We start from the raw sequence: 22,634 nt of genomic DNA on the forward strand, positions 1-22,634 counted from the left end.
AGATATTACAATGACATCTACTGGGAAATAAGCTGCAGGAAAAGTGGAGTCCGTAGTTCAGAGCGTATCACTATAAATTTGACAGAGCAACTTGCTCATTGCTCCTGGGAGCCAGAAAATTAAGGTTTCTCACTGAAAAAGGCACAATTCACTTGCAAGAACATACTAGTCAAGAAAATTTCACTTCAAGAAAAAATTGCCAGCCTAACCTGCAAGAACCCTGAAAAGAAAAAATGCACCTAAATTCAGCGTGCTGTGATTACATGCTTCATCTACTGATATGCAGTTTTGCTTCACAAAGTATGAGTAGCCCAGTGTCTAAGGTTCCAGGTACAGGTATCCAACAAAATTTACAAAACTTAGATTACTAAGCAAGAGGCTAATTTCAGGTGCACATTTAAGCATGAAAACACAATATTTGAAAAAAAAATCCAAGATAAATGGGCCAGCAGACTCTAGATGTACACTCTACCAAAAACTTGTCACAAAACATGGTACTTAAATACATGTTTCAATAAAATATTGTGTGGAACATAACAGAGTAAGATATCACTTGCTTAAAGCACTGACTGGAGAAGCACTTTTCTTACATGGTGCATCACAGTGGTAAACCACTTCCTGCCTTAAAACCTACAGCACTAAACCACAAAGATTAATGACTGCAAATGCAAGTAAAACATGAGCAACAGACAATAAATTTTAGAGAGCTTATTAACTGTAGGATGCATAGCTTGCTACTTGGAATTACAATTCTTGAAAAATGTAATTCAGTAACCACAATCCAAAAACAAACTATAGAAGAGAACAATTAAAATACCACTTGTAACTAACAGTTACGGTCACAATACTTTGTATTAGCTACTTGCAAATTTACAGATTGTATTTTTGTACTTATACAATACAGTATTACCATCAGCAAGTCCCATTACCACCAACAAAACGGCTTATGCTATTTCCACATCCACTCAATACAGAATCAATCTCACTCTTCCTGAACTCCAGGTTGAACTTGTAACACTATAAATGCATTAAATTAGCTTTCCTGGCAAAACACAGCAGAGTTAACGCAAAGGTTGAGTGATAAATACTTCACCAACTTTGCTAGCTATACTGACTCACTTGAAAGGAAACAGACAAGATAGTCCTATACTTACATTGCCACTAAACTTACCAACCTAACAACAACCTCACTGTAAACCTTGAGTAGAAAGAGACAATGCACTAACAATTGGTGCAACCATTTAATATAGTTACAACTCTGATGGGCACATATAGGCTGAACTACTACCATGGAATTTAATTTCAGAAAATTAGAATCAAAGACACATAAGCAACATACTTTCATGTACTTTTGTCCTATATTTGTCATACATGTTGAAAATATTTGGTGTCACTTCTGCAGATATTTCTGCTTATATATCCTGATAACGCAAGGAAGGCTAACTCTCTCCTTCAAGCAACAGTTTTTGCCAACCTTACCAACAGGAAGCGTCAATGCAGAGAGCACTGAAGTAATGCCCCTTCAGACACATGGCAAGGTTTTGGTAGTGGGTTAGCCTCTGTGGGAAGAGTTCAGGAGCTGCCCTCATGACAGGCTAAGCCAGCTCCAAAACAGACCTGCCACTGGCCAAAGCTGGGCCAGGTAGTGATATTGGTGGCACCTCTGTGATAGCTTATTCAAGAAAAGGTAAAAAGACACTGCAAAGCAGCTGTGAGAGAGCAATGAGAAAAATGTGAGGGAAACAACCCTGCAGACACCAAGGTCAGAGAAAGGTCAAGACATGTTTCCAGACCCTGGACAGAGACACCCCGGCAGCCCACGGAGAACACCATGGTGGCAGAGGTCATCCACCTGCAGCCAACAAAGGACCACTGTGGAGCAGACCACATGCTGCAGCAGGTGGGTATGCTCTGAAACAAGCTACAGCCCATTAAATGCCCACATCAGAGCAGGCTTCTGGCAGATGATGCAGACTATGGAGAGAAGTCCATGCAGGAGCAGGTTCTCCAGCAAGAGTTATGGCCCATGGAAGACCCAGACTGGAGCAGTCTGTTCCCCACTGGGAAGGGCTTACACTGAATCAGTTCTTTAAGAACCGCAGCCTGTATGAATGACCCATGTTGGAGCACTTTGTGAAGGACTTTCCCATTTGGGAGAGCCAGGGAAAGGTGTGAGAAGGAAGGAGAGGCAGAGACAGTGTGCTACAAACTGACTGCAAGCCCCATTCCCCATCCCCCTACACCACTTGGGAGGAGTAGTTAGAAAAGTTGGGAATGAAGGGGTGACGTTGAGTTTGGGAAGAATGGAGGGCGGGAACAAGCTTAAGGAGCAGAAAGGTTGAAAATAACTCTTCTCTGATACTCACATTTCTGATGGTTAAATATATTTTACAAATCTGAGTTGCCTTTGTTAAGGTGATACCCGTCTTCAGAGAAGAGAATAGAGATTATTACTAAAGATCTAACTACCAAGTTACTATTTATAAAGGACTGCCATTTCTGCAATTTAAAACCGGTATGCTAATTCTAGCATTCTTCTCTTACTCAACCTTATTCTCTTGTTCAACCTACTGGAAGATGCTTCCAAATCTACAGCTACTTGGTCAAGTAAAATTAACAGATATATGGAAAACAACTATGAAACTCATCAATCTACGGACTGTAGCAAAATTACTAAGAAACAAGTAGTTTTCACCTCTACGTCTGTTTAAAATAAAGCTATCTGCAGTAGCTGAAAGCAGGTACTTCTAATAACCAGAAGGATGGAATATTAAGAGCAACAATAAAAATCCATTCCCATCCTTCCCCTCACAAACAACAGAAGGCTGTTTCTGTGTATAAAAAGCAATACAGTCATGACAACCTGAAGACTATGAAGAGAGGAAAATCAGAAGCTCACTCTCCCATTTCAGTTTCTAGAGCTGACAAGTAAAGCATAATAATCTTGAAAAGCTAGAGCTAAGAAATTCTTTTAGAAGAATCTGGATAACACAGCACATGGAAATCCTACACCCCTTCTGAAAGCTGAGCAAGGCACAGAGGATTGGCCTTTTACTCAATTCTGCACACTAACTTTGGTGACAGGACTTCCCTCACCCGAATCTGTTCCTGCTAGATACTTCCTGGCTGAAATGCCTCCATCTGGTAATTTTTTCTGGTGTTTTTAACAAAGAGTTAACAGACACAAGCATTCAGTTATCCTAGAAAACTCCATGCACTGCACAAAATGACAAGCTGATTTTTTTAAAAAGTGAGGATCACGAGGAGCAAACAAAACATTATTCTAGAACAGACTTACACAGGACAGCCTCGAAGAAACCGGACAGGTCAAGACAATGTTTGGAATTTATGTTAGTATACCAGTAGTGTGCATAATTGCCTGGTCTTGTTACAACATCATAAGTTAAAATTTTCTTCAGGATACTCATGAACAAAAACAATGCAGGAATATGAAAACTTTGTAAACACAGCGCATTGTCCAGCATAACTAGTTCTCTGCTTTTTATGAAATACCCAGATACATTAATGCAGACTGCAAGTATGTTTTCTTATAGTATCAGATATATCAGATAATATATTCCAGAGAATTACTCTGTTGCAGAGTTTAGACTGTGACTGAATTTGGTAACAGAGAACACAGCACTAGGACATAGAGCATTGAACGGGCAGAATAAAATTTAACCCATGACTGACATTGTGTCAGATACCACAAAAACATCCTCCTAAATAAAAACACTTATCTTCCTCTTTAGAGAAGCTGAAGTATGACATAGGAATAACTCCATGATTTCTCCAATTTATTGAAGAAGAAGCCCTTTTGGGCAAGAAAAGTTACTTGATTTCTGTAGTAAAAGAAGCAGATTAAAGTGAGCAACTTACACATTATGCTTAAAAACTGCAATTTTATATCAAGTAGAATCATAATCAAAAAAATTACTAAACTAATTGCTATGGTATTCAAATTTATTCTTACATTTTCTCCTATCCATTTATTTTGCTATTTAATGGAATAGTATTTCTTGAAAAGCACATCACCTTACTATGTAACTGATTGACAAGATGGCTGAGAAACCGACTTACCCAGTGGGAAAATTTAAAAAGAACGACCACTGATAAAGAGAAATTAATGAAAAACCTTTTTTTTCTCCAAACAGTAGCTTTTTTACTTTCATTGCTGTGGGATCATTTATTGAATATTTGCTGTATTTCCTACAATTTTCCACAAAATTTTAAGCTGATGTACTCTGATACACTTACTGTATCACAGACTCAAGGGAAGGATAACAATTTATGTAACATTCCCTGTTGCTACAGTAATTGAGCTAAGTATCAACTATAATTTGCATAAACACTGCCAAAAGTTTAAAGAACCGATTTTCCACTTCTTAAGCAGAAGTCAAATGAGTTGCAGTTGCCACAACTTCTACTACTATGAACTACGAGCAACTTCCACATATAAGAGATCAGGTTTGATTATTTTGAAGCTGCTATGATATTGCTAAGGGGAGGAAGGAAGAGAAAAATACATTCACCTTAGCACTGAACTTCAACTGACCTATGCCTCCACTGACTTTTGCAACCATTTTTGTACTTGCCAAAAAAATCTGAAAGCACCGACACAGAAAAGGGAGCGGTTTGTTTACAGACAAATACAGGCCAGTGTCCACCTACATCAATGGTCCCATCACCACACTGCCTACCATTCTGCAGATTACATTCAGGTCTCTGTCACTTTCTGAGCCTCCAGGAGATCTTAAGAATAACCACAACAATACTTCCCATCAACAACAAAACACTAAAGGATTACAGTAGAATTATCCCATCTTCACTACATTACTTTCTGGACAATCACAGAATCATAGAATCATAGAATACTTAGGGCTGGAAAGGACCTTAAGATCATCAAGTTCCAACCCCCCTGCCATGGGCAGGGACACCTCGCTGTAAACCATATTACCCAAGGCCTCGTCCAACCTGGCCTTGAACACCGCCAGGGATGAAGCATTCACAACCTCCTTGGACAAATTACTCTTCCACAAGCTTCTAAGAAATCACATGCCCGTCTTCACCATAAAATCCAAGGCTACCATTTTGAATGTAATTTGGATTTAATTGGACATAAAAGCTTTGGGATTATAACCATTATTATAATTAAAATTAACCAGTATCCAACTAATGAATAGCTATATTCCCATATACAGCTTTGTATACAGATCCTGTGCAAGAGTTTATGCAGCTCTGGCACCATTAAGGTGAGGTGGGTTCACCGACAGATTTGCTGCTGGGACACTCGCATCACTAAATCCAGAATCCCCTCATGCTGGACCTCTTCAGTACAAAAATCCCACTCTGTGGTGTCTCAGCCAACTCCAAAGACTGAAGCCTATCGCCTTGCTGGTGTCCTTCATTCATCACTTATTTAAAATTTAAACATGTCCATGCTGTGACCCATACTGCACCTTGCAGTCAACACTCACAATACAGTTTTGTTCTTTCATTCTCACCTCCCCCTTAAAGCTCTCTGTTGTCACAATGATCGGATAAATTGCCAACAGTCAGGGAATTGCTGTGAAGTGGCCAGAATCCATCAGGCTGACCAAGAGTGCCTCATTCTTTTCGTTCACTCACCATCTGTATCCATCTCCTATTATATTTGATGGTCCTTACAGACTGTATGCTGTCTGCGGCAATAACCACCTTTTTTCATTCTCTATTTGTACAAAAGTGCATGGAGTCCTCCTCTGTAGTTTTAATTAAAACAATAAAAGCAAGCTGTTCAACACTGATTTTATAAACTTTGGTTTATACAAAGAAAAGGAAAAATGGTCAGAAAAAGGACCAAAAAAAAAAAAAACCCAATTCAAACTTCTTCTACTTCTGCCTATTTGGTTCTGCCTTCCAGGACTCCTCTTCCCTATTTCAGAAAAAAATCAAGTTTCCCAGTTTTCATAAAAGCATAAATCTAAATACATGTATACCAAGTTATGGCTGCAAGAAAGCATTTCAATATATTTCTCTTCAAGAACATAAGCCACAGTACTTTAACACAGGACAAGTTATTACATAATAAGACACATCTCTAATTTCACTGTAATTGACATGTTTTGTAATGACCCAAAATATGCAAAGTCTTCTCTCTAGAGGGCATTTGGTCATCAAACAATTCAGAAGAAACAGAGCTGTTTTTACAGGGGCATTTTAAATATTCTGTCACTGGTTCAACAGTCTCTCCCATCTTCACTGACATAATAACCTCATCACAGAACTCATTCCTACTTGCCTTCTGGAAACACAAGCATTTTCCACTTAGGAGACTGAAAGCAAAAACAAGACTGGGGCCCTTTGTATCTTCCCTCCACACAAGACACCACAAACCCATGTCCCTCTCTTCTCTTTCCTACACATTCAGACCCTTCTTAGGGGGTCATGTTTTGGACGGAACTCTTTCATTTGGCCCTACAATTGCTATGAACATAAACTGACAATATTTTGTTTCTCTTCCTAGTAAAAAGAGAAAGAAAGAAAGAAAAAACCCAAAGTCCTAACATCAGCCTGGCTTCAGAGTGGTCAGAACACAAATCACCCGCTGCGGTTGCAACTTGGGTTTGATCTCCTTCTCCGTAATTCTGTATCATCTCTACTACATCATGCTTTCATCCTGCGCCTACCACTTGGTAGCTGCCCTTCCTATCAAATACTGCAACCCTGCTTGGGAAAGGAAATATAAACTGACAGGTATATCTCAATTAAAACACATGGCATTGTGGTCTAAATTAACAAGCAAAAAAGCTGTATTTACACGAGACCAGCATCTCCTCAGTTTATCACATCATCTCTGTGCTGCCAGCAAAGGAGTGCAGAAGGTGGGATGGGAACGAAAAAGGAGCAACACAGACGACACCATCCGAAATAAATATTCAACACGCTCACAAAGTGGAAGGAATTTAGAAATCAATTACATATCTAAACGCCTCGTCACGCTGGGGTAGTTCATGCTGGAGGTGAACCAGCTCTCCAGTCTCCACGCTGCAGCAGTCAGTGCCACCCGCCCTTCGCCCTCCCACCGCCAAGGGGACAGGGGTGGCACGACTCCGCTCCCCCCCCCCACCCGCCCGCCGACCCCGGAGTCGGCCCCACCACAAACACGGGGGCAGACAGGAGGACACGACCCTGCCCATCCCTCGTGGGGCTGCCCCATGAGCACCGCCTCGCCAACCAGGGCCACCTCAGCACCGGTGACCGTTAGGCGCGGACGGCGACCGTTATGCCGCGCGCGCCCCGCCCCGCCCCGCCCGCCGCACCTGGATGTAGTTGGTCTCGCAGTACTCGGCCACCCGCTCCAGGTTCGTGTAGCTGTCGAACAGGGCCCGGCGCCCCCCCGGGATCTCTTCCTCCAGCAGCATCTGCAGCTCCGCCATCTTCACATCCTCTCACCCGGTCCGTCCGTCTCTCTGCCCGTCCTCCTCGCCTCCCTTCGCTCCGCGCTGTGCCCTCTCCCCGCTCCCACCCCACAGCGTTAGTCGCCACCCGGGCCCGGCCTCGCGCCGCGGGCAGGTAGCGCGCGCGCGCGCGCCAGACCCCCACCGCGGCGGTGGGCGGGACGCGGCCGGGAGACACCTCTTGCGCATGCGCCCGCCTCCCACCGAACACACACACACCCCCCCACACCTCACCCCCCTTCCCCTCCGTCCCCCAGAGCGCCCACTTCCGGCGCGGCGGGGGGACGCGGGGGATAACTGGGGGCGCCCGGTGGCGGATCGGCTGTAGCGTGGGGAAGGGCGGTTCTCTTTCACCTCGAGCGGCTTGTACAAAGCAGGAGCGATCCCTGCCTTGTTGTGCAGTTTTCTCAGGGGGCTGTTTTGCTTTTAACATCAAGTGGGGGGCTCGGCCCAGTCCCCGGAACTACAGAATCATTGAGTAGTTTGGGTTGGAAGGGGCCTTCAGAGGTCACTTAGCGCAGTCCCCCTGCAGTGAGCATCCTCAGCTAGACCAGGTTGCCCAGAACCACATCCAGCCTGGCCTTGAATGTCTCCAGGGATGGGGCATCCACCACTTCTCCAGGCAACCTGTGCCAGGGTTTTACCAGCCTCATTGTAAAGAATTTCTTCCTCATGTCCAGCCTTTTTTTGTTTGAAACCATCACCACTCAACCTGTCACAAATCCTCCTAAAAAGTCTCTCCCATCTTTCTTACAGGTCCCTTTTAGGAACTGGAAGGCCACAATAAAAGTGTCCCCAGTCTTCCTAGGTTGAACAACCGCAACTCTCTCAGCCTTTCCTGATAGGTGTTCCACCCCTCCGGTGACTGGACCTCACTCCAGAGGCAGCAGTGTCACCCTGAGTTGTTGCCCCAGGGGTGTCCCCTGGTACTGGAGCCGGCTCCAGCCACAGCATTAGTCTGAAGTGCCAACACTGAATAACAACATGTACTTTCATTTTAAGAAGGCCTGGCTTTTTTTTCTTTTTTTTGCACTAATTTACTCAGTGGCAGCTTGCTAGCAGCACTCTTCCCAGCGCATCAGTCTAACGCCACATATATTGATACCTCTGGAAGCATTGTCTTCAATACAATGTGAGCTAGGATCAGACCCTCATGCTTTCAGTATAGCTGCTGCTCAGCTCTTCTGATGAGCAGAGGAAGAACAAAATGTTTCTTTTGTGCAGATTCGGCCTGAAAAGCTGCTATTGTACAGGGGCAAGAGGAAGGGTAAATTCTCGGCTGCCAAGTAGTCAGCTTTTCAGCTTTAACAGAAAAGCTTATTAATGAAGGGTCAGCAGAAACAGAGGAAGGACAGCCCCGTGGCTGAAGCACAACACTGAAGCCATGAGTTAGGAGGTCTGTTTGGTCAGTTCTTGGCTTTAACACTGACTTCCTTTATGTCCCAGGCAAGTCACTCAGTATCTCTACAGCTGTGATGAAAATGCCCACCCTTAGAGGAATGTGGAAGGCTTTCCCACAGAATTCCTTCACCTGAACCCAAAAGTAGCCTTTCCCCTCCCCCAGGAAAAAGAAAAGGCAATCAGCCCTCTCAGCAGAAGTGTCCCAGCTTTCTCTAGGGGAGCTCATTTGTCTCTTTCAAATGAATTGCAGCTGTGATTACTTGCCTCATGTTCCCATGAGGCTCCAGAGCTTCTGCTGCCTCTGTAGTGCAGCCCTGCATGATTGGACATCCCTTACATACTCTGATACAACAGTCTGATATTTTCTCAGCCTCTCTGTTACAGACAATTCTGTGGTAGTCACCAGCTAGAGAAGATCCAGTGCTGCAGTCCTTGTACACCAACCTGGTACTTTAGAAACAGTTGTTCTCGTGCCTTGAAAGCTGTTGCAAAGGCACCCAGCTAGATAGGCCTGGGTGCCAGGTGACTTCTAGAATTAGAAGCAGATTGTAAACAGCTCCTGGGGTCATGCAATAAACATTTCATCTTTGGGCCAGTCTTTTTTAAGTTTCTTCCTTTAAAAGAAAAATGAGATAGAAATCCCTGTCCTGAGGAGTGTCTGCCTGGAGATATTTCCTCTTATCTCGCTTAGTTCTCCCATGTGTAGGATGAGTCAGGCACAGTGTTCATTATACTGCTTTAAAAACCCTCATATGTAAACCATTTTTCTCCCAGTTTTAAATATGGCCTAAAATTCACAACTTCAGCTACTTGACTGCGTGCTATGATTTTTCTACAGGCAGTTGAATTTGAGAATCGCAAAACACCCTGCTAAAGACCCCCTGCCATGGCATGTGCGTGGAAGGGAGGGGTGACTGCTCAAGAGCACAAGTACCCTATCACCCAGTACCCACGCTCCAGCACGCTGTGCTAGCATGGTGTCAGGTTGCCTGCATCTCTCCACAGCAGATGCTGGCACTCCCTGCCCTAAAACAAGGACTAAAGAAGTGTCATCCAGGCTTGCTCTTGGTGCCCTGTACCCCCAAAGTTTATAAGCCATGAGCTATACATCCAGAATTACTGATTGTGCACTAATTAAATAATAAATCCTGATTGTCGGCTCCCCTGCTGGCCATTAATGTGCCTTTTGAGAGAGCTAATCAGAGAGCCTTCACTGCAAGGGCACAGGGAAGAAAAGCCAACCAAATCAACTCAAGGCTGCTGCGGGTGTGGAGCTGCGTTCTTGTCCCACATCTCCAAGAATCAGCAATGGCCAGGCCTCACCCTCAGACTTGCAGCTGATGAGTAAAACCTTTGCCCTTTGGTGATGGGCCCCATGCTTCCTCCTCCACAGTACCTTTAGCTTGAGCTCTGCTCATCACATCTGCTGCTGCTGCAGCTCCAGGGGCTGCTCATGCCAATGCTCCCACCACTCTTCATTTCTATGCCAAGCTGCAGGCAGGCTGAAGCTGCCTTCTCTCTTCATTCATTTGCTTTTCAGGTGTGAAGTCAAGCTGTCATTTGGCAGCTCCCCAGAAAACCTGCATGATCTTTCTTTTGGCAAAAGGAGAAAGCTGTCAAGATATAAAGAGGAAGGTTCTCTAAAGATGCTGTTAGGAGTTTTAACTTGGATTAGCAGCACCAGACTGTAGGGAGAGGGAACTGTTAATTGTTTCATCTTCTCTCTGTGCTTTTGGGTACCATCAGAGCCTGCTTTGAGGGGAAACCTGAGAGATCCCATCTGCTCTCAGATCTGCACCCAGAATCAGCAAACCTTCTTGCACAGCTCCCACCCATGGGTCAGACACCTGCTGACCTCTCAGTGGCCCTGGATGTAAGAAAAAAAACACATGCACACAGCTGCTCATCAGAGTAGCTAGACCAACCCGCCTGCGCAACTAGGTGCTAGTTATCACCACATGCTTACATTTTAATAGGGTACTCATTTGTGGATTAAAATTTAGGTATGAAGAGCCCTCCTGTCAGAATAATGGCCATCCTATAATCCTCTATATGCATACCAAAAATAATTAGAAATTGTGTTTAAATTAGACCAACTGAATCCAACTACTAGTTCCCTAAATTTACATTAATGACTTCCCATCTGTCCAGTGATGTGCTAAACTAATTTTTTTTACACCCCTCAGCCCTAATTACAGTATTAGATGCTTAAACTTTTCCAACTTTTTTTAAAACCCTTTTTTATGAGATTTTACCTTTGATCAGTATCTTTGAGACTTGGAAGCAAATGTATTTTCCACCTAAAAGTGCTGCTTACAGTCACCAGAAAATAGGAAGACAAGCATCTAGCTAGAGACACCAAACTGGAGGTTGAGATCCAAAAACATAGGGACCACTATCCTTCCAACTTCTCTCACATGTGTTAGGGTATTACCTCTGCCAGTCAACCAAGGGAGTCACCTACTCACAAACACTTGCATAGACAAGCCAATGCTTTGGTGTGTGCAATCTTGTAGTTGGGCTCTTCGTGTGCATGTCCCACATGCCAAAGTTTGAATTACCAATTCTTAATTAGAGAAAAGTAATAATGGAGTAGCTCGAAGGCCACCTGGTTTTGGCACGACAGTAAGAAACCATAATCAAAAGCCTCTTTCAGGTTTTTTTGCTGTATGGAAAACTGAACAGCACAATCACCACATTGGGGTATGTAAGTAAACATCCTGTTTAGACAGATGACCAGGTCAGATATCCAACAGATCTTGCTGTAGGTTTTCAGTTCACTTATGTAAGTAACTGTGCTCTAGTTTCATGAGGTTCCCATTTATGAGCCCCGTTTTTTCATGTTTTGTAGATGGTAGAAACAAAAGCTGAAAACCCCTGTGATTGCTGCATCACATGGAGCTGAGCAGATCTGCAGCTGGAGAAAAGTCAAAGGTCTCTGACACCAAACTTACAGTCATATGCACTGACCACAGGAGATGGGAGGGAGAGGTGGGAGAGGGAGGGAAAATGGGCAATTTAATAGTCTGTAACTGAAGCATGTACCTTCACTCCTTCAACAAAAACGTAGTCATGCCATCCTGCTTACTTCATAGTGTCTGGGTCTGCCTCTGGCTGCATGGCAGGTCTTTGCCATATTATCTAAAGCACCTGAAGCAAACAGCAGCTTATTTAACTCCCACTAGAATGCCAGGGGTGGCCCCCAGCACAGAATGCAGATTCTACACATCCAGTGCTGCAACAAATGGTGCCAGGATCCCAAGACATCTTAAAGGATCAACTCCAGTCCTCACTGTAAACCAGAATGAAAAACCCACACAGCCTGCAGCTGCACATTCTCCTCCTGCTTCCTCGGGCATTCAGCAGTTTGCTGGGCAATCAAGATTGTAACTATAGATTGATTCTCTGTTTATGAGAAACTGCAGCTGTGTAAAACACTTGCTGCACAAAGGGTGGGACAAGTGACCTATGGGGTAGTTTATACCTCCTGGAAGTGTTTGCGCTAACACTGCTATTTCAGTACCACCTCAGATGGAGGCAGTGCATGATTGACATCTGAATGGCCAACAGCACCTCCAGAGAGGGACAGGACACGTTACAGAGACCCAGACTGTTCTAGAACATGTCTCATTCCAAATACCAAGCTTTTTCCTAGGAATTCAAGATTTCTCTTTATTTCATCACAGCATTGTGTGAGAAGGACAGAGCCAGTACAAGGGGAGAAAGTCTCTAAGGAAGGAAGAGGTCAAACTAAATAGGAAAAATAATGATCTAACATTTCAGACTTTAAAAGAAAACAGGCAACAAATGGTCTCAAAGAGAAGCCAGCACAAAGCGCAGTTGCTCATCAGTTTCCTTCCAAGGGTTCAAACAACAAAGAACTCGGGGAGAGGGGGAGGAAAGAGCTGCTCTAACTTGTTTTTCTTTCCTGCCACTGTTCCTTCTCAAAGATGCAAACCCAGACCAACTGCCAAGTCCTTTCCCACCCTGTCCTCACCCTGTGACATCCCCCAGGTTAGGTCTGATATGGCTGCTGGGGAGACAGACCCCGAAGTACAGACAGTGGAGTTAATGCTCCAGCACAGCACATGGGAAAATTAATCCTCTCTCAAATACTGTTTCCAGCTCACTACAGACTGGAGCAGATGTTACTGGCCTACTTATGGTTTCTTCACATTTGCAAGTTTGCTCTGCAGCTGCAACAGTCAGAACCATTCTCTGAGGTCTCGGTTTCTTCCTGTATGAAATTGATGTTCAGATTTTTAGGTACTCACATAATTCCAGGAACTTGCCCCCTGGAGCTTTTTTAATCCTGTCCTGTTTGTAATCATGCTTTTACCACATAAACCACTTCAAAAAGGTTTTTATGGCCTTGCATATTCTTAGAAGCCACCAAACGAATGTGCGTTGTTTCTAGAACTAGCATAACTCCATTGCATGGGAAGGATAATAAATCACATCTGTGAATGATCTTTCTGCCTTCCATCACCCATGGACAAGTGATCCTCTCACAAGGCTGCAATGGCAGTTCCTCTTTGGAATCACAGAATCGACTAGGTTGGAAAATACCTTTAAGATCATCAAGTCCAACCATTACCCCAGGACTGCCAAGGCCACCACTAAACCATGTCACTGAGGGCCTCATCTACATGGTCTTTGAACACTTTTAGGGACAGTGATTCCACCACTGCTCTGGACAGGCTGTTCCAATGCCTGATCACCCTCTCTGTGAAGAAATTGTTCCTAATACCCAATCTAAACCTCCCCTGGGCCAGCCAGGTTCCAACTCATCGAAGAATCCACCTATGCAGGTCACGGGCAGCCAAATTCTCCAGGAGAAATTTTTGCGCAGCTTCTGTTCACTATCACAGTCTGCATTGCTCTCCTTCTCCTAATTGCTTTGTCCTCCTGCTTGACTAACACACGGGAGGGAGCATTTCAGCCCTTTCTCTCACCCACACTCATTTCTGGCAGCATGGTAACAGCACAAATCAAAACGATGCAGTACTGCCTAACAGGTGATGGAGACTGATGGCTCCCCATCAGTCACAGCAGCTTCACCCACCTCAGCCAGAATCTGGTTTGACAGAGTATTTATGTGCAGAAGGCAGCCAAGCTTCCCTGCACTGCCTCCTCTGAGAGGGACCTTAAAAGACTCATTTATTTCAAAGGCAAATGTATCTCTGAATAGTATGAGTGAGGTTTTAGCAGGAAAGAGTTAGAGCTTAAGATAAACCATCCTGCTACAAACTAATCACAGTCAGAACCTCAGCACCCTGGAATGTAAGACAGGACCCAAAAGTCATGTGGCAGCACATTAAGTTTGATCTGTCTCATACAGGTGTAAGGATAAGCATTTTTTCTTTCCATCTTAGTCTCTTTAGGACTGGGTTTTCCAGAGAACACAGCGGAGCGAGGTGTTCACACGCATGAATTCAAATGGGGCAGATGCCAGCCTTAGCTAACAAGCATCTAGTGAGTTGAGGCTGAGGTGGGTGCACAGCTGGGGTGTACAGCAGCTTGTGACACTGGTTTCAAGAGTCCCTGTCAGACTGCTGCTTCCCCAGCTGCAGAAATGGATTGCTTCAGGAGACATCCCTAGCACAAGGCCAGAGGTGAATGGGTGGAAGGCCACAGGTTGGTCACTCTTCACCTGATGGAGTCTAGGGTTGAGCCACTGAGAGATAAACAAAGCTGAGCTCTGCTGTTCAAAGTAATCATACAAGTCTGTGTAGATCCCTGACCGCACACAGAGATTTATGTGAATCAGGCAATTCATCCTCTCTAAACAGCCTCACTCCCTGCTCTGTGCTCACTACCCATGGGGCCTAGCTATGCATTAATTCCCCTCCTTCCCTCTCTGCACTTTGCTGCAGCATGCATTCGCTAAATATAATTTGACAGCTTAACTTTCTCAGGTCCACAGCCTCAATACGCATGCGTTGCTTCTGTGTGCCAGAAGCTCTATTTTACAAGCCAAGTCATAATCTCCCTCCCAGCTCATCTTGTATGAAGAATGAGCACATCCTCATGTCCTCTCCCTTCTCACGCCCATCGCTGTTGTTGGAAGGGGCTCACAGAGCCATTTGCGGTAGCACATCTCTCAAAAATCAAGCAGCCTCAGAACCACACAACCAAGAGTTAACTGTTCTGGTTGTTTTGCAAACAGTAGCTAGCCCTCAGCTCTAATCAATTTGTCCACTTCCACTAGTTCCAGTTTTGGCTTAATTCTAAGGCTCTTTGATGCCATAATTCCTGTATAATTTCATTGCGTATGAGGGCTCTTACATCAAAGTGGTACCTTCCTACTCTTTCTGCCTCAGTAGCTTCAAAAAGTACCATGTTCCTCCAATGTGTACTTACTGAAATGTCATTGAAATCTGCCTTCTAGTTGTATTACCTGACCTATTGCACACCAAATCTCAAGGGCCTGCTTCTCATTCCAGAAAAATCTGGTCCTTGTCAGTATACGTGACATCTGCAGCCAAAGGGCTCATCTATCCACGTGCTAGCTGTACCCCTTGATTCAGAAATCCAGAGCTCATTAGAGTATTGAGTGCTGTTTGAGTATACACACAGCTAGGATAGAGATTATTTCAGGGCACAGACTGGCTATCATCTCTAATATGTAGGAAGAAGAGCAGAGAAGCAAACATACAGCTGGGGTACTTTTGCTCCTCTAAAGCCAATCTGATTTTTCAAGCTGTTTCTATACAAGGGAAAAAAGCAGAATGGAGAAATGCTTATCTAAAAGAAATGCCTGGAAGCTCAGCAACTCCTAGGATAAAATACCTGCAGTAGCCTTCCTCCTCCCCTACCTCTTCAGGAACCAGCAGTATTTCTCACAGCTTTCCATTAACTACTTTTATTGTCTGAACGTCTGCCCACATGAGTAATTGAGTGAGTCACATCAGCGAAAGACCTGGTGGAGTTTTATGAGGAGGCTGCACTGTAAAATTTCTTTAAATCACAGCTTATTCTACACAATGAGGATTTTTAGTTGTGGTGACAATTTCAAGACCAGTGCTGCAGTAGTGGGAGAAAGAAACACAGAGGTGATAAAGATTTCCAGTTCTTGAGGGTAATAGAGAAAATGATTGCTCAGCTCAGTTTACCACACTGGAACAGTACAGCTATAAAATAAATTAAGGCTAATGCAAGCTGTATGTCTGCAGTACTTTTATCTTTACTATGTAAAAGTCACTATCATCATCAAGGTTCCCCAAGCACAAAAGAGGTTCACTATGAGCTACGTATAACAAGTGGTCCTAGCTAGTTATCACTGCTGGGATATGAAACCAGATCCAGCAAATCCTCTGTATCATTTCCTTTTTCTTTGCATTATGACAATACTAGACTTGCAAAAACATCAAGGCATTTAAATAGTCAAGTAGGTGCTTAATGGGGTATAGAAAATCAAAACACTTAAACAGCTTCAAAAATTTCTTCTAGTGACTAAAAGCCACAACTGAGATTTAAGTGCAACTGTCCTAGGCCAGCATATTAATAGTCACTGGTATTCAATGCAATCACACAGCATAAATAATAGCCACAGTCATACAAAGGCTTGCAGGCCCAGGCCCATGTTTGAAGTTAACTTAGAGCAGTCTGTTAGCAAGCAGTCAATTGACTCCTTCCTTTTAGAACAATATCATCAAATCAAGGCGCAGGCTCTGGCAAATTTAGTATGAATTCTGCACAACAGAAGGACTCCATTCTTCAAACACCCTCTCCATTCCCAAATACCTTGCTCAGCAATGAATGTGAGGCAGCTACAACCATTAGTCCAGCTGGTTTCCCATCATATGCCAGTGTGTTCTTGCAGACTTCCCTGTCAGCTCCCATTAGTTCACATGGCTCACTCCTCCCAAGGCACTTCTCCCTCATTCAGACTCCTGGAAGAGCTTGCAAAAGCAGGACAGCCACCTCACAAGGCCAGGACATGTTCAGAAACAAATCTGCTGCACTTTTCTTCCCAAGCAGGACAGTTGCAGGTGGCAGCCAAGCTGCCAAACAACAGGGCTTTTTGGCCTGGAAACTGCATTTGTGGGAGTTTAGAGCTATGTGAGAACGCTTGTACACATCATAACAGAGTAGCATTCATCCACACCCCCTTTACAGCAGCAATACGGTTACTGCTGATGCCCGTAGTGCTCCAAAGCCCATCACTGTATCAGGCTAACTTAGAAGCACTTGAGGATGGAGTAGGAGACAGGGAAGTTGTCAAGGGTAATAGTCACCCTAGCTAGATCTGAGCCTTGCTTATTGTGTATCAGGGTCTTGCCCAGTATGAAACAATGCTACTAAGTGCCTATTTCCATCCTCTGACAATATGAACTTCACTTTTTCAGACACCCTGCTTTCTCTCCCTCACCCCAAAAGATAAATGGCTGAATATCACTGTTTTTCTCTTACTATTCCAACAGATTTTTGTTTCTTTCTGGATTCATGGCCTAGGGAAATTTGTCCAGGGAGAGAGCCTTAATGGGTGAATAGTACCTTCTCATGTACATATGACTATTCATTTCCTCCCAGCCTCCCCTCCCCAAGGCTTCTGAACATAAAGTACTTGCAGAAGTCAACTAGTCTATTGCTGAAACACAGCCCCTGGGCCAGCAGGTACACAGCACAGCTGGAGCATCTTGTTCCATCAGTTAAATTAAAGATCTGAATCCAGCTGATGGCTGGGCCCAGCAAGCTCTCTTTTAGAGAGGATACCCAGGGCCTTCTGCCATAGAACTCTGAAGGGGAAGATGATCACTTTACCCTTGCTGCAGTGTCTGAGTCATTACTGAGTTGGAAGCAACTGTTAAAAAAATCCTTTTTTGGTGAGACTAGAGTTGGCAGCCAAGCAGGCACAGCATTGGATGTCTCACTGCCAGGCTTGTGACACAGCTGACCTGCCTGTATGCCAGTGGGGAGGTAGGAGCAGAGCGTGCCAGTGCCCATGAGTTCCTCAGCACTGCAGAGACTGGAGCAGAGAAGCAGAGAGGTTCAGAGGTGGCCCCACCTTCGATACCCCACATAAATAGCAAATATTTCCTACCTAATAGTGTCACTGCAGCATCACTTGCCCTCCTGCAGCAATGCTCCACTGTCACTGAGGCACTCCTCAGGGACACATTTTAACTGGTTCTTCTGCCCTTTCAGTTCTGCATCCTCTCCTCTTTGGCCAAAGCAAATGGCCTCAGCTACCTTATCACCACTACTATCACTTATCTCTATGTCAATTATAGTTGAGATTTTGCTCCAAGTTACACTGGTTTTAATGTGGAATCCTGTACGATTTGTCCTTGCAACTTTTTACTGGCCTAGCATTGATCTATTTAAACTACTTTTCCCATTAAAGAAATGATCAAGTGCTTGTGTCACAGGTGTTAGTGGAGATACAGAACTATGACTGATGCTTCTGCCTCCTGGAAGCAAGGCTTTTCTTTACAGGAGCATTAACATCAGAGCCATTGCACATACTTCATTTATCTTTGGTTCAGGCTCCTCTGTAAAAGAAATAGGAAGGACCTGAAAAGTAGGGAAAAAATTCTTTCCACTTCAGCTCTCCCCAATCTTTCTGTGGGAATCACAACTGTGTTTTGAATGCTAAAATTCACACAGATTTAAAAATACTTATCTTCAAGGAATGTTGCTATGGAAACTCTTATTTTCTCTCCTTCCCCACCCTCCATATGCGAGGAACATTTTCTTCATCTTTTTTTTCCTGCATGTGGTAGTTCCTCTTCCCCGTCTGCTACTGCCACAAACCTGGCATCGAATCCTAAGAGATGTCAAACAGACCTTTTGTTTAGTTGAAAAGTGATTGCTAAAAACAGTCCTGAGCTCAGCTAGAGAGAGATGCCAAGATGGGTACATACTCTCAGGCTCCAGAGAAAGATGCCTGAAATATTTTCCACCAATTCCTGCTTTGGACAAGTGGAAAGGAGCAGCAAGAGCTGCCATGGCAATTACAACAATGCCACTTCCTGGTGACATAACCCACAGGTGATAAAGATATTCCTCTCATTAAAAGTCTTTCTGCTCCTTCCTTGTCACTCGTGATAAAGGAGTAGGAAAGTGGGTGAATCCTGTATACTCAAAGCATTTCATGAAGGTACTGCATTACCACGTTGCTTTTGCCCCAAAGCTACAAGAGGATCTGAGCACAAAAAGGAAGTCAATAAACTGTAGAGTGAATGCTGCTGATCAGGATATACCTATATTCAAGGGTCAGTGTCAAGGAGCCCCTTCTGTAGCATTAAGAGAAACCTCAGCAAAGTCATACAAGGTCCTTTTGAGGGGTGAGACTGTACAGAAATCTTCTGCTGTCAGTGAAAAACTGCACAGTACCCAAAACAGAAAGAGTGAGAAGGCAATCAATGCTGCTTACCAAAATGTTCATGCACAAACTATACACTGTTTTCCCAGTTTGGACCGCTAGCAGCCCCAGGTTCACATAACTGCACAGCTAATGGGGGAGCTGGCACGAGAACTCATCAAGGTATTTTAAATCAGCAAACATCCACTCTACCCAACAGCCACCATTTACTGTTGCAGCAAGGTCAGAAGTTACAAAGACATGCTTTCCATTTCATGATTGAAAATAGAACATACAGCCTCCAACTCTGTGCTGCATGCCACAGCCACTACCAGCAAGTCCTTAAACTGCTGGGAACAGAAGGCTATTACTAATTTGCAAGAATGGCTCTATATCCAGCCCAGGTTAATTAAAATCTAGAGGTAACACCATTCATGGATATTTTGGAGGTAGTGAGAAGCTAGCTCAATAAGCTGTCTCGACGTTAACTGTATCACCAGTTGCTACCAGCAAAAGGGGCAAAAGCATAAGGCTTTGTCAGCCAAAAAAAACCCCAGCCACAACAATCAATTAGTGATGGCCTGACTGCTCCTGACACCTGTGCTGACTGCCCGCTTCTGAGAGCAGCAGGTTGTACAGGCACAGAGATATATTTAGCTTCCCACCTTGGGTGAGTTTGTAGCCCTCTGTAGAAGCTTGTTCTACAGTAAGAGTCCAAAGAATGAAATGACAGCTTTTCTGTATGCATTTCAAAACCATCCTGTGGAATCTGTTAAGCAGCTTTCTGGTGTAGAACAGAATATGGAGCATAGAAAGCAATAATTCACTATATTATAGAAGCAACATCCCCCTCTTGGCTCTGTTCCTAGACTAAGGCATCCTGTTTTTCTACAGGTTGCAATGCTTGCCTGCATTCCCATGTTACAGCCAAAAACTAATTTCTGGGTTTTAGATGTGTCCTTGGTGCGTGGGTCTGAGCAGAAGGACTGACAAAACCCTGTTCTCTATTGACTCCTGAGACTGGCTATCTGCAACAGTGCAGGCGCTGACTCAGGCTTTTCCCCACAACTGGCATCTCTCAATGCTTTGGCTTCGGCTGCAATCTTGTGACACGTCTAGCACAGACTCCCTGTGCCAGGTCATCTCTCCCCACCTCCCTAAATTTGTAGGAACATAAAAGTGTTGAGATGTCAATCCCCGATTCCTGTCAAATGCAGCTGATTTACCTTAAAGGCTCAGAAGTTACTTCTTGTGAAATAAGAAAGGGGAAAATGGTCAAACGTAAGTGGGGAGGGGAGCACGTGCTACAAACACAAATATTACTTATGAAATCAGGCCCAACAAGAACTAGATGAGAGTACATGATGGACAAGGGGTGAGGAACGGGACAAAACTGATATTTCAACCTTCCAATAAAAATAGATTAAAACTTCATGAGAAAGCTCTGAGCCATGAGTATGTCCACACAAAAAAAGGGGGTCTGCTGCACAGGAAAAGGATCCACAGTTGGACTGGTGAGTTTTGCACTAAATCTGCATAGTTAGGCTGATTGAAATGACCAACACAGAGTCAGGAATGGAAACTGACAGACTTCAGCAAACAATGTCGCTGTGACCTCAATGCCACTACAGCAGTGCATAACAAATGCTTGAGAGCACCTAACCCCCCCCTTCCTTCCATCCTTAACACATTTCCTTAACTGATGAGTCAGGGTGTTTTTTGACAGCAGTTTTGAGCAAGCACAAACTAATCACTGGCTTTCTCTAGCACTTTGGGCCACATTCTTTTCTTGTAAAACTCAGGGACTCCTGTTACCACACTAGGGTACTAGCTCAGCCTAAAAGCACAGTCTTACAGGATGCAATACCTCTGCAGACTGACAGAAAATTTGTAACAAATTATAGGGAATTACTCTAATTTCTGTTTCTTGTAACTGGGGAAGGGCTACTGCAAGGCATTTGGCCTGTACAGCTCCAGGAAGGCAGAAAAATGCCGTAACAGAAGTCTGAACAATCACACTTGGGAAGCTTTTACAGTGCTTGGAAGTTTCACCCCTATGACATGGCTACAGGAAAGCAGGTCTCAGGTCTTTGCCACTCAATTATACAACAGGCAGTTGTGCAGTTCCTAGCAAAGACAGTGTTATCCTACCATTTCCCCCCTCTCGCCAAGAAGACAACAACAGCCTCCATTTTGCCTTGTCTGCACACCAGGGATGCTTTAAAGTAAAATCCTTTACCTCACTGATTTCTCCAGAAGTTTTAGGAAACATCTGCCACCTTCAAGAAAAACAGGCCTTTTTGCAGAAGCAGTGAAGCAAAACCTAACGTGAATTGCCATCTGGGGACATGACCAACCTTCAGTTAAATGGAGGTCAGATTAGCAAGAGCTTTCTTGCAGTTCATTATAAAAATCAATGAAAGTCAGGCAGCAGCAGACAAAAACCCAGTAGAACAGTATCTCAGTCCCACCTTTTCCCCAACAAAAGCTGCACTGGGGTGGTGGAGATCTGAATCTCTACAGCTCCACCAAAAGCAGAGCTCACACATTAAACCCAAGAGCAGAATCTTCTTTGTCTGGTGCCCACAGAGGCTGGCATCAGATGTTACCCCATAAGAGCTGACAGGTCTGCATTTAGGCTGGCACTTGGCAGCAATATTAAGAGCCAAAACTTTTCTGTAAGAGCAGCAGATTTCCTGACCTGGAAGGTGCCAGTGAGAGGAGCAATGTCTGCAGAAATGGGAACTGCAGCTACCAGGTATGTGTGCCCTGCTCAGAGGCAGCAGAAAGTAGCTCTAATTGGAGCCACAGGCTTCCAGCCTGCTCTGTGGTGCATCAGTAGCTGTGTACACCACTGCAGGATGAACACCTCACCTACCACCACACAGCTTTGGGTGGGAAAGGGACTAGGAACCAGAGCTAACAGAGAAGTCAGGTTTATGAGGAAAAGACTTACAAAAGATCAGGTAAAGGGTGATCCTACATAACAGGAGTTAAAAAAAAGGGAGGGGAGGGTGAGAAACACAACCTGAAAAAGAAGTCAGATGGCAATTACCCCAATGAGACAAGGAGGTAAGAGGATCCTACCTCACAAGCTCTTCAGTGGGGCTCTGAAAAATCTCTCAGGCACTAGCCTATGATGGCCAAAAGAGAAAGAAGCAGGGAAAAGCATGTGAACACATGGCATGTGATGCTGCTTTGGCTGGCACCCATTTTAGAGCAGAAAAAGGATTCTTTGGAAGGCTTTTAAATTATTAAGTACAACATTATTCCAAAACCCTATAAAACCATCACTCTCTCTTTCCAGTATCTGCATGACCAGCCTCTTGCTGACCCATGCTGAATGGATCTGCAAGTGCTGAATGAACTGCAAGCATCTGTCAATTTCTGATGCTGATTAGATTAGACGCTGCCCTCAGAAAAGTCAGGACAGAGAATCCCTTTCTCACGACTTTGTTCTGTGGTTTTATTTCATTTCATTATAT

General features: G+C 44.2%; 1 protein-coding gene across 19 annotated transcripts in view; it reads right to left on the bottom strand.

Moving 5' to 3' along the window:
- The window catches only part of ABI2 (abl interactor 2), a 63,057-nt gene extending 55,540 nt beyond the window's left edge, over positions 1 to 7,517 (bottom strand). For 5 of the 19 annotated variants that reach the window (XM_061378827.1, XM_061378766.1, XM_061378783.1 and 2 more), the window contains exon 1: positions 7,302 to 7,512. In XM_061378827.1, the coding sequence (XP_061234811.1) occupies positions 7,302 to 7,418 (117 nt within the window). In that variant the 5' untranslated portion in view covers positions 7,419 to 7,512. Of the gene's footprint in view, positions 1 to 6,959; positions 6,978 to 7,301 lie in introns of those variants that run through there. The other 14 variants (XM_061378854.1, XM_061378808.1, XM_061378704.1 and 11 more) reach the window with 7 other exon arrangements.
- Positions 7,518 to 22,634: the final 15,117 nt, after the last annotated feature.

The sequence above is a fragment of the Neopsephotus bourkii genome, unplaced genomic scaffold, assembly GCF_033783945.1.
Source record: "Neopsephotus bourkii isolate Nb327-2 ecotype Australia unplaced genomic scaffold, CSIRO-AGI_Nbou_v1 NB_196, whole genome shotgun sequence".
Classification (NCBI taxonomy): domain Eukaryota; kingdom Metazoa; phylum Chordata; class Aves; order Psittaciformes; family Psittacidae; genus Neopsephotus; species Neopsephotus bourkii.